Source organism: Phragmites australis, chromosome 8 (assembly GCF_958298935.1).
Source record: "Phragmites australis chromosome 8, lpPhrAust1.1, whole genome shotgun sequence".
NCBI lineage: Eukaryota > Viridiplantae > Streptophyta > Magnoliopsida > Poales > Poaceae > Phragmites > Phragmites australis.
In genome coordinates this window covers 7365844-7378629 of record NC_084928.1, presented here as the reverse complement: position 1 = coordinate 7378629, position 12786 = coordinate 7365844, and the positions used below count along the sequence as shown (strand labels likewise).

General features: G+C 43.5%; 1 protein-coding gene across 3 annotated transcripts; it reads left to right on the top strand.

Moving 5' to 3' along the window:
* The first annotated feature begins 2780 nt into the window (after window positions 1–2780).
* LOC133926487 (G-protein coupled receptor 1-like) lies at window positions 2781–7783 on the top strand. 3 transcript variants are annotated; one of them, XM_062372458.1, is made up of 10 exons: window positions 3092–3365; window positions 3495–3560; window positions 3901–3932; window positions 4281–4450; window positions 5242–5336; window positions 5785–5886; window positions 6025–6081; window positions 6429–6572; window positions 7062–7132; window positions 7270–7783. In XM_062372458.1, the coding sequence occupies exons 2-10, from the start codon at window positions 3525–3527 to the stop codon at window positions 7367–7369; spliced, it is 807 nt and encodes a 268-aa protein (XP_062228442.1). In that variant the 5' UTR covers window positions 3092–3365; window positions 3495–3524; the 3' UTR covers window positions 7370–7783. The 3 variants fall into 3 exon arrangements, with proteins under 3 accessions (XP_062228439.1, XP_062228442.1, XP_062228440.1); XM_062372455.1 differs by lacking the exons at window positions 3092–3365; window positions 3495–3560 and adding an exon at window positions 2781–3050; XM_062372456.1 differs by having other exon boundaries at window positions 3092–3560.
* Window positions 7784–12786: the final 5003 nt, after the last annotated feature.

Sequence of the window (12786 nt, the reverse complement as noted above, 5' to 3'; positions counted from 1 at the left end):
GAAGAAATGACCACGGAGAATAAGAAATAAAGGAACCTTTTCATCGCACAATGTCATATTCCTCTGTGAATCAAGCGATCAAATCACACACAAAGACTCAAATCCACTCAACCGAGAGTTCAATTGCAAATGTCACATAAGTATTCAAGTCTACAGGTTCAATGAAGGTGCAGTGAAGAGGAGAGGGAGGCTAGGGCAGGATTGGAGCCATAGATAGGGAGAGCAGAGGAGTGGAAGGAAAAGTAGCAGTAAGGGAATAGGATCAGGAGAGCTCGGGGAGGAAGAAGACCGGAGAAAGAAGAGAGTCTGTTCCAAGTTGTATTCTTCGATGATTGCTCTCTAGTGGTGAACGGCTCATGTACATCGACTAGCTTCCAGCCGGGTGGGCCACTCCGGCCTGTTGCAGCCCATCCGTAACGCATGCTCCGGATCAGAAGAACGCTGGAGTTGACACTACTGCAAAAGCGCAGTGCTGATTAAAAAACAGTTTCACTATTGATTTTTAAATCGGCACTTTTTATTCAACACTCAGTGCCAGGTGTGCACCTGACACAGTTGCCGTTTTCAAAATGAGCCGGCTCGGATACCGCTCCCGTCGGACACTACCGGCACACCTGCAAATGCGGCAGCTTAAAGGTCGTCGCCATAGCACATGCATAGCACATCCCACTTGGCCACCGCTCCCGCTCGGCCACAGGCTGCCGCTCCTGCTTACCCACGCTCCCGCTCGAACTCAGCCGCATATTGGGCAGAGTAGCGCTGAAGCATGCCGTCAGTGCCGAGCTTCTTAGTGGCGGTCAGCAGAGACCGACGGGGAAGAAATGATGGGCACAATGTGTTTTGTCGAGGGAACTAATGAAGAAGGGTCAAGATGATGTACTGGCTCAATGGAAACATCTGGACAGATGGAATCGATAAGTAACTCATCATGCTCCAAGGATTTGGGAGTGGACTCGAGCTCAATGTGGTTGGCCATGGCAAAGACGAACTGCTCTATCTGGTTTGGCCGCAAGAGAGAAGATGGGAGTGGACGGAGCCTGCAAAGGAGCACCTAGAGGTCCCAATACGGTAGATCTGGACGAGAGAGAGGGCTCAGATCAGTCATAGTTGGTTGTCTTGCTCTAGTTGAGATGGAAATGGGGATAGATAGGGCAACGACGTGCTGCTCTAGACGGTGGGAAGGCCGGTAAATCGGTGGAGTTGAAGAGATAAGGGAGGGAACAACTGAAGGAGAAGGAGAAGGCCGGTGGGGAGTCGCGAGGGGAGGAGGCCGGTGGGGAGGGCGAGAGAGAGAATGGTGAGAGCCGAAGGAGAGCGAGAGAGATAATAGAGAGAGCTGGCTGAGAGCGAAGAGATAAGGGAGAGAGATCGGTGGACGCGATCAGGAGATTCGTGAGCCAAAACGGCAGTGAAATCAAAATTTAGATCTGGGAGTAGTATCAGTACCAGTTAGTATTAAAAATCGGTTTTTAATACTAACCGGCACTGATACTACTTATCAGTACTGATTTTTGTTTGAATGAATAGTTGGTTGCTTGATTTTCCTACAAACCGGTACTGATACCTTACCAGTGTCGGTTTTAGCTGAACCGACACTGATGAGCCGACACTTATGACTAGTTCTGTAGTAGTGTGATGTATAGTTCAGGGATGTGACAATGCATTGTGAACTGATAAGATGTGATCAGAAGAATGCTAATACAAAGTTGTGCGTTTCCTGAATATCTGGAGATAGAGGAGAAGAGCTGCGAGGCCGTAGACGCTTACTCTAGGCTTCAGAGATTAAGTTTTTGCAAGTAGACTAAGCAATGTGGTGTCGTTTGTTATGAGCTTATGCTGCAAAAGTTCCATGCAGGTGTGGTAGTTGTGGGCTACTTTCTACTCCGAATGTGGTGAACTAACTGTAAGGGCTCTGAACAGTCTCATATAATAAAAATAAATAATTTTTACTAAATTTCATTTTCATATTCCACGCATGTAACCTGAACAAATGTTTCAAAATCCCGTGTACTATAGCTGAGTTTCATTGTGGCAAACTATTTAATTTATTATATACGTTACTATAAATTCTTTGTGGTGAATCATTCTTCCTTTTTCTCATCCCGTCCTATATGCCTCACATTTAAAATTGGGATTTGTCTCCTTGTCAAGTGACTAAGATTGTGCTTATCTCTTAGTCACAATTTTTTTTTTGCTACTGCAACATCTATAAAGAACAGCTACAATAAAAAAAAACTTATTGGAACATATAAGAATATATATCTGTTTCTCTCAACAAAAACAAAGAAATTACAACAAACATAAATAACTATTGTAACAAATAAGAAGAACTATTGCAATATATAAAATTACCTATTGAAACATACAACAATACCTATTGCAGCATATAAAAAACATGAAGATATATTGCATCATACAAAAATAACTACTGCAACATACACTAATGCCTATTGCAACATAAAAAAATTGATTGAGAGATAAGCATAATCTCAAGCTATTCAGAACTAGCAAATCTCTTAAAATTGAAGTAAATGTTGTTCTCCAACAAACTCATATGATCTTATCCCCTTAAACCACGATGCCAAATGTTAAGTTTCTGTGCAAAAAGATCTAATTTCAAAATTTATTTTAGCAGGAGTCCATTCATAGAAAATGTTTTTAAAAAATGTCAAAATGTAAAAAATTCCACGTGGTATGGTAGAGTTGGCCCGTATATAGAAGCCCATAACGCACACGGTTCCAGCCCATAAGAGCAACCAGCAACCAAGCCCAAATAACGCGCTAGCTTCGCGGCGAAGGCAGCAGGGTCTCGAGTTCTCAATCCAATCCAGCCCATCAACCAACGACTCCTACCGCAGAGATCGCCGGCGACGGCGATGGCCCCGGCGGCGGCGAGCCAGGTCCTGCGGGACCGCGACGTCCTCGACGCCGTGGGCGCCGCGGCGGCGGCGCTCTCGCTGGCGGGCTCCTCCTTCATCGTGCTCTGCTACCTTCTCTTCCGGGAGCTCCGCAAGTTCTCCTTCAAGCTCATCTTCTACCTCGCCGTCTCGGTGAGCGGGCTCGGATCTTGGTGCTCTAGGTTCGGGATTTTGGGTTTGAGTTGCTAAATTGTGCGATCTGCCGCGGTTGCTGTTTGGAATAAGGAGCATGTGGTGCGATCTGTGCGCTGTGTTTTGCTAATTTACCTGTTAATAGTTCGCATTTAGTGGTTTATGTTGTTAGTTTAGCACAAGGCTGCTTTAATTTTATGCGTATGAGTTGAAGTAATTCTCGAGAATCTGGTGCCTGGCAGTACAGTAGGGATCTGGATATTCAGAAATGTGCACACGCTCGCCAATCTTCACCGATGCGGGTTATTTCTGGAAGTGAGCACCTCTTGCATGATTGTATGATAGTTTACATGTTAGTCATGGCACAGAACTGTACATGTCTTGCACTTGGATTTTGTTTGAAAAAAACATTCTAATTCCAGTCGTTACGGTATGATGTTCAAGGTCATCTGAGCTGATCTGTTGCATCGGCACATGGGGTGCTCCACCTCCAACTCGGTAGAGCTAAATGTGAGGATATTTTTCATAGAGACAATTCATAGTGAATTCTTAATTATGGAAGCAGATGGTATCCATAATATTTACTTTTTCATTTTCACGGAGATTGCATTCCCCCTTACTGGTTTGTTGAATCTTGAAACCAATGGGCATGATGAGCACTACATATCAAGCCTAGTTCGCCAATCATCACTTCCGGTGACACTAGTTTGCTTTCTTAGAAAAAAAAATGATAGTACATTTGCTTAGCTGACACTGGTGAAAGCATTAGCTGAAGCTAGGTTTGTTCATTCTTATCTTATGATTGCTCTAGCTATTTTATGTTTTCTGACAACTTTGATTTGAATTGCAGGATATGTTTTGCAGCTTATTCACTATAATGGGGTATGTTGCCATCTGTGTTATATGAATAAATTATACCTCAGCTTCACATAATTACTTCCTGGCTTTATTTCTTTCTCACTGTTAATTTACTTTTGCTATTGACAGTCTGCAACAAATAACTTATCCAGAATCTATAATACTCATTATCCATACTGTTAATTTACTTTTGCATTCTGCTTTTTAAGAAATATAAATGCGAGGAATCTATGCAAAAAATATAATTGTTTTTGTTTAAGAAGAACAAACCAGACTGTTCTCTTCCATTTCTCTATACATCTGACTGCTCAGTTAGGTTATGTTCTTGTGGTAAAATACTTTAGTAACCATGGCATTTTTTTTATATTGCAGGGGCCCATCAAATGCATTTTACTGCTTTGCACATGACTACAGTGCCCATTTCTTCTGTGTGGCTTCTTTTCTATGGACAACCACGATAGCATTCACTCTTCATCGCACTGTTGTCAAACACAAAACTGATGTTGAAGAATTTGGATCCATTTTCCACTTGTATGTGTGGGGTATGCAAACTCTTGAACACTTCTTACTTTTTGGAAATTATGCGTTCCAAATTAAGCAAGTATTGGACAAGTTGGAAAACTCTTTTCGCGGGAGACCTTATTTCGGAAAAAATACTGACAATTTTGTATCTGCATCATCTGTGTGAGGCAATGTGCTTGACAAAAACTAAAATGGTCCACACTATATAGCTATATTTGATGCATTGTGCTGTATCTGTTTGCTAACACATAGGTTGTTATATGCCTAAAAAATTTATTTAGATGTGATGCATGTACTTATTTTGCCGGTTTTTTCCCATTGCTATTATCTGCCTTCTCTGCCTTGTAAGAAGCGAAGCATACAAGTTCAAATTAATTTTCTTGTCCATTAAACTGTACTCATGTCTATAGCTGATGACTTGATGTATTTGTAACTATGTTTAGTATCTCAGGCTACAGATCTTGTTTCCTATTTGAGTTCCCAACCCCTGGATATTTTGTTGCAGATCAGTATGCTCAAACGGTTCTTCATTTTCGTTATTTTTGCCTTTAGCTGCATATTTCACGTATATGGTTTCTTTTAGTAGTATAGTCAGCGTGGCCACATACATCCATTTTTGGGACCAATATGTAGCATTTCTCTCTTATGTCTGCATATATCCTCCATTTTTAGCAGTAGATTATTATTATATAGTCCTCCATTTTTAGCAGTAGACTATTATTATATTGACCTATTATGGAAGTCATATGTTAGATTTCCAGTTCAGTTGAAAAGATTTTAAAGTTTTTTTTTAAAAAAATTGTCTCTGCAGGAACTTCACTAGCTACCACTGTGTTACGTTCAATAGGAAGTGACTATGGAAGGCCAGGTACCTGGTGCTGGATCCAGCAGGGAAGCTTGGCAAAGGCATGTGATCTTTTGTTTGCTTTATGAGTTGTCCCAAAGATTATTGCACAACTGTTAGTAGTATGTGTTACTTCACCGAGTGTTACAGTAGTGTATGTTGTATCATTTACGAGTGAAGTTTGGCACATTTGGTTACAGACAACTGTCGCAGAGGCTCATCTACGTTCTAATCCTTCATAGCTCATCCATGATGTTCAGACAATCCAAATTTTGCTAATGATCTACCTATATGCTACTGCTTTGAATGTTGTCAACACCTACTTTCAAGGGTTTCAAACCAAAATGTACCTAGGGGATAAGTACTGTTTAGATGGAATTTCCAACATATCTTGCTTGGACTACGAAACATTATAGTCCTCAGCTAGACAATGAATATAAACTGAAATACCAACCTCATCAGCATATTAGCAAATTTTTCATTAAAATGCTGAAATGTCCTTACTTGCAGATCCTACACTTGATATCCTTTTATCTTCCACTTTGGGGTGCCATTCTTTACAATGGGTTTACATACTATGAAGTAAACCGCATGCTGAACAATGCAACACGGGTAAGAATACTTTCGGTCAACAGTTCTTGTATATTGAGGGTTACCATTTACCAAGGCCTTCATTGGAACTCTTTGGCATATTATGCTATTTTTGCCTGTATGTTCTGAAGTTTGATAAGCTCATGGAATTTTATGTAGATGGCTGTTGGCATAAGCGATCGATCAAATCAATCTGACATTAGGGCTGACAAGAAGGTACCGAATTCTCTACAAACATTTGTCATTGTTTCTGCTTCAGTGCTTCTGCCAGAGATATTTTCCTTTCCTATTGCACTGCTTTATTGTTACTGATGTCGTTTACTTCAGAAAATAGCTAACTTGCTCCTATTAATTTTTAAACATCTTGGATTGGAAATAAACTGAGAACATTATGATGTTTGTTATTCTGATGAAAATGTTGTGGAGTGAATTCCACATTTCGTATCCTGTTTCCTTTGTGTCCTACATTAGCTCCATATCACTGTACATTGTCTGGTGCAAGGACAGCCGGATAAATATAATTTGAGCGGATACATGATTAATTAACTTACCATATTTTGCAGGCATTTAATCGGTGGGGTTATTACCCTCTAATTTTGATTGGTTCATGGGCTTTTGCAACTATCAATCGTCTTTATGACTTTGCCAATCCAGGCCACAAGATATTTTGGCTCTCCTTTCTTGATGTTGGGTTCGCTGGACTTATGGTGAGTCTCTTAATGCTTTTGTATTCAATCCTAGATGTTACTGAAGTACCACGCTGCAAACTTGTATTTTTTTCTAGAGAAACTAAATCTACTAACATATGCATAATATATCAGAAGGGGGCTTGAGTAAGAGGCCTCTGCATGGCTCCATTTTTTCTTCTGTCCCCATGGGTAACTAACTCCAATTGGAAGGGCTGGAGTTCTGACCCCTTATTGAAACGAGTGCATGGAATAGATTTGTGACTGCTATCCTTCGTTACCCTTAGGATTAAATCTAGCACCATTGAATCTGGCCCCTTATTGAAACGAGTGCATGTATGACTTATGGAGTCTTCATGAAGTGTAATTTACTTGAATTTTTTTTGTCCATTTGTTTCCCTATGGGCTATAAGGTTATGCATAAAGTGTTTTTTGAAAATTCTCCTATATTCCATCGTTTAACTTCTCATTTTTTCCCGTGAATATTCTGATGTTCCCCGTTATTTCTAGGGACTTTTTAATTCCATTGCTTATGGGCTGAACTCTTCCGTGCGCAGAGCTATTTCAGAAAGAATTGACTTGTAAGTTGCAATCTGCAGATTTCATTTTCACAACCATATGTTCCTCCTGTCTTTTTTTTTACAGTAATCTTTCGAGTTATGCACTACTCAGAAAATAGTTGGTAGCTAAAAAGAATTTTGTTTCCTAAATTTTCCAGGTTCCTACCTGAGAGAATTAAAAGGAGCCTCCCAATATTGTCAAGATTGAGAAGTCAACAGGAAAATGAACTGACTTCTCTTATTGTGGAGGGTAACTGATATGGTAATGCAAGCAATACCTAGGAGTTTTCAAGCATACGAAGTTTGTTAATACCTTATGGGTTCTTCAATCTTAAAGGGAATACTGCATCACTGTAGGAGCAGTTGTTTAAGCATTGACCATCCGGTATATCGCGAGTAGGTTCCACCGTATCCATTGTTCATTGTTTTCAACGCGAGCAGTGTCTTGAAGTTCCATTGTTTTAGAGTACATAGGAGGTTAGGATATAGAGACACAATGTAAATACTCTGATGTTCATCTGTAGTCTATTTTTTTTTCACGAATACGTAGGAGGACTGTGTATTATTGTATTAAGAGGGAGAAATAGTTTGAATACATACACGACGTGGGGGGACAGACCTGCTTTGCGGCAATAGAAGCCGCAAAACAAAATGGATTACCTGCAAAATAAACGACCTAATTGACATGCGCCTGCTGCGATCCAAAGGTCCGTGTCCATTTTGATCCGCCCGATAACCTGCGTCACTGTTGACTTTTGACGATTGAAGAGTTTGGCGTTGCGCTCCTTCCACAGGTGCCGAGCAACAAGCATGATGATAGAGTTGGTGCCTTTTTGTATCGCTGCCGGCTGTAGGGAGGTGACGTGAGTTCACCAATCTTGTAACAATGATCCTTGGAGCCCAAGAGAGAGACTGCCACCAGATGGACTTGGTGAAGGAGCACTCGACCAAGATGTGATCCGTAGTCTCAAGGTTCTGATCACAAAGCTAGTAAGAGGAATGTACATTGAGACTGTGTTTCAGACGCCTGTCCGTCGTCCAAATGCGCTATCAAGATGCGAGTCAAATTAAGAACTTAACCTTTAGAGGTGCCCATGTCTTCCAAATCCTTTCAGCGCCTTGGAATAGAACAACACCTTGGTGAAGAATATTGTAGGTCGATCGTGCTGAGTAGCTCCCGTCCACGGTCCATTGCCAAACATAGGCGTCATCCTTTTGCTCGTCCAAGTGGACTTTCGAGAGGTGCGACCAGAGCAAGATGTATTCCACCAAAGCTTGATGTGATAGCGCCCCTTGGATGTCCTGAATCCACTACTGGTCATGAAGAGCTTGCGCGACCGTTTGAGTTCAAACAACGTAGGTGGTGACCAACTCGCATAGCGCATGAGCAAGGGCTTGGATTGATTTCCGACCAAGCCAATTATCCAACCAGAAGAGGGCACGATTGCCACTGCCAAGGTGCATGTAGATGGAGGCGTTGAAGAGAGCATGAACCTCCGGCTTTACGTGCAGTTGCAACGGAGACCAAGCGCGTTTCCGATCTACTTTCTGCAGCCATAGCCAACAGAGACGCAGTGCATAACCAGCGAGCTTGAGATCGAGAATGTCGAGGCCGCCAAACCTCAAAGGCCTGCAGACTGCTCCCCACGTGACCGCACATTTGCCCCGCACCGACGCATTGGTCCCTGACTAAAGGAATTTGCGATGCATAGCGTCGATGTCCTCGATCAACCAGGTGGGTAGTTGTGCCACCATGATGGTTTAGATTGGCATGGACCAGAGGAAGGACTTCACCAGAATAAGACGCCCACTCTTCTGCAACAACGGCCCCTTCCAAGGCGAAAGCTTGGCGGCGAGGCTCTCCACTAGCGGGCGAAGCTGTGATCCCGGAAGTTTCCTGTTGGACAATGGAAGGCCGAGATATTTGATCGGGAAATTCACAATTTGGCATCGGAAGATGTCGTGAACTCCTTGTAGGGTTGCCTCACAACCAAAGATTGGAGTAATAGAGCATTTATCCAAATTTATCCTAAGATCGGAAGCAGTTCCAAAGATATCTAGAATTGACTTGATCACCGAGGCTTCATGGTGCATCGGCGAGGCGAAAAGGATCACGTCATCCGCATACAAGCTGCATGGGTGTTGAATCACCGGGTGACCGATAGGTTGGAGGAGGCCATTAGTGCTAGCTTTGGCAAAAAGTCAACTGGGGACGTCCATTACCAAGATGAAAAGAAGGGGAGACAGCGGGTTGCACTGGCGCAGGCTGTGTCGGTGACGGATGGCTGGACTGGGTTGACCATTGAGCAAGACGCGCGTGAAAGAAGAAGATAGCAAGATCGCGATAGAGTTCCTCCAACGCTGCCCAAATCCCCACACGTGCAGGACCTCCAGCACGAAAGCCCACGCCACGGTGTCAAACGCCTTTGAGATGTCAAGCTTAAGCAATAATTTAGGAATATTCCGAGAAGTGAGCAACCTCACAAATCGCTAAATGAACATGAATTTATCTTGAATCGATCGACGCTTAATAGACGCACTTTGGTTGAAGAGAATGATGTTGCCTAGGTGGTGCGCGAGACGATTTTCCAACAACATCGAGATGAGCTTCGGAAAACTGTGAAGCAGGCTAATCGGATGGAAGTGCTTTGGAGAAGCAGCGTCCGGCCTTTTGGGAAGCAGGGATAAGAGTGCACCATTCAAGTAGTGGAAGTGTCGATCGTTTTGAGCAAAGAAGGCGTCGAGTGCCTTGATGACATCCACCTTGATGACCGGCCATGCAGATTGATAGAATGCATCGCTGAACCCGTCAGGCCCAGGGGCCTTATCCGGTGACATTTCGCGGATTACACTCCAGACTTAGTCCTCGGTAAAAGGTGCCTCAAGGTCAGAGAGATCCTGTGGAGAGACCCCCAACGAGTCCAAATTAATCGTGGACCTATCCACGTCCTCACTCAAAAGCTGCTCAAAATAACTCTGGAGGACGAGTGCTTTCTCCTCATGGCCGAAGACTTAATGGTCACCATATCGCAGGCAGACGATGTGGTTCTTTCGTCTCTTGTAGCAAGCATGTAGGTGAAAGAAGCGAGTATTTGCGTCGCTTTCCCTCAGCTACGTGATCCTAGACCTCTGCCGAGCCATGGTATGTTCCAGAGAAGAGAGGCCAAGGCTGAGGCACTTGAGCTACCCGTGGAGTTCGAATTCTTCCGTAGGGAGCGATCGGCCTTCCTGCGCACGATCGAGCATCATGATCACCTCCTTGGCTAGGAGAAGTTGAATGTTGACATTACCAATCTTCTTTGTCGCCCAACTCTGAAGCTCTCTTGCTGAGTTATGAAGAAGGTAGTCAAGACGGCAAAAGGGGTCACGGATAGAGTCTGGACAGTGCCAACCCCGCACGACGTCCTCGAGGAAGTCATCGAACCTCAGCCAAAAGAGTTCAAAGTGGAATCTTGGCTCGGTAAAGAAAGGCGTGTTACATTGGAGCAAGAGGGGGCAGTGATCCGAGATGTCGGACGAAAGCCCTTGCAGGAAGGAGTAGGGGAAGAGCTCCTCCCAATCCAAAGTGGCCAAAGCATGATCAACTTTGACGAGCATCAGATTAGCGCGCTCATTACTCCAGGTGTAGGAGCGACCGTGCAGATACAAGTCCCGAAGTTCAAGGTCATCGACAACCCGGTGAAAACACGCCATGCAGCGTCGATTGATGTGCACATTATTCTTGTCCGTCAAATCCAAAATCAAGTTGAAGTCGCCCACAATGAGCCAAGGGCCTGTGCTAGCGTCCCTGATGGCTTGCAGCTCCTCCAGGAAGAGCACCTTCTCATTGTCCTCCTGAGGACCATAAACCGAGGTGAGCCACCAAGGTTGATCTCCGAAGATGGGGATGACCTTGGCTGTGATTGCGAAACAACAAATGTTCACGTCGGACAAGGAAGCAACATTCGAGCGACAAGAGATCAGCATGCCCACCGCGAGTGTGAGTAGCCGGCAAATACATGAAATCTCTAAAATTAGACCCAAGCATCGAGAGAACGACGTCGTAAGAGAACACATCGAGCTTAGTCTCTTGAAGGCACACAATGGAAGCTCTAAAGTCCTCGACGAGGAGACGGACCACATCAGAGCCCGCACATTCCACAAAAGGATAAAGCTTTGATCCATCTAAGCAAAGACAACACCACAAATTGCGGCCAAGCGTAGAAATCATGGTCGTTAAATAGTCGACAGACTTGCAACAGAAGGGGTCTTACCGAGAGACGGGAAGAGCTCTTTGACTGCCGCCAGTTGGTGCCTATGTAATTCACTATTGAAGAGTTCATCGTAGGCCTTCCTTGCCTCAGAGATTGGCACAGACTCGGAGAGGATGCCCACACGATGCATAAGAATGACCTCAACACGCTTAGCCAGATTGACATGTGACAATGGCTGACTTGCAATCCACCGGCTTAGCCTGGGCAGGCGAGTAGGCTGCGCGGCGACAACACATGTGATCAAAGCAGGTTTTGGTGCGGGCTTCGAAGCAAACTAGATGAATTTCCCTCGTGTTGCTTCGGAAACTGCAAGGAATTTTTTAATAATTTCAAAATACATGCCCGTTCGATAAAAATTGCATATGTAGGCTACCGTCGCCCGTTCAACGGGCGAGAATAAGATCTCGCCCATTGAATGAGTGAGAACTTGTAGGCCATGCGCTCAGTGAATTTAATAATTGGAGAGAGGAACATCTTGCCCTGTAGACCATGCGCTTAGTGAATTTAATAATCAGAGAGAGGAACATCTCGCTCGTTCAGTAGATGAGAACTTGGTCTTGCCCGCTGAACAGGCGAGAACTTGGTCTCGCTCGTTGAACGGGCAAGAACTTGGTGAATTCGCAACATCTTTATTAATATTCAATAGAATAGGCATATGTATAATTGTTTTTTCTAATATAACTTTCGTATATGGTAATTTAAAAAATATTACACATTCATTTGACGAAAAATACTAGTTGTATAAATAGTTATCCAAACGGCACCACAGAGTGGTTCATTATATCCTTAATTTTGGTTTCATGTTATTTTGTCGATATTTCTTTATTTAGTTGATGTAAAAGTGTGTGGGTTAATTTTTTTAGTGAAGTAATGTTAGGAGGATACAAAATCTAATTTGTTGAACAATAGTAGTTGTAAAACACAATTATTATATAACCCATCACAGAGGTTATATATGCTGATAAATATTACATGTGACATAGGGTTTATCGTCGCTGCACGAATAGACTCTAACCATAAAAAGATGACGGCAACAAACATTGGCATATATGGTACGTGTAAAGACTAACCTAATAGCGTGCCTCTGCTAAACCTAAAATGCATTAGGGTAGGGAATGAAAATAGACCGGGTTACAATAGATGTTCTCTACTGAGTGCACCTAGGATATTTGCCCTTTCGCAGGGCATCGGGGCTCTTCGCCTTAGTGCGATAGGGCATCTCCTGTTTCCTTTCCCTCTTTGCTTTGCATGCCTCAGCCGCAGCACGCTCCTTCGCTACCTTCCTCATGCACTACTCCTCCTAACGCTTAAGCCGTAGTTCCTCCTACTGTTGCTCGTCCCGGCGTTCGTAAGCTTGCCTCCTCCACCGCATGCTCATGTCGACTCGCTGCTTCTAGTCCTTAGTTTGCTCCATATCCAGCC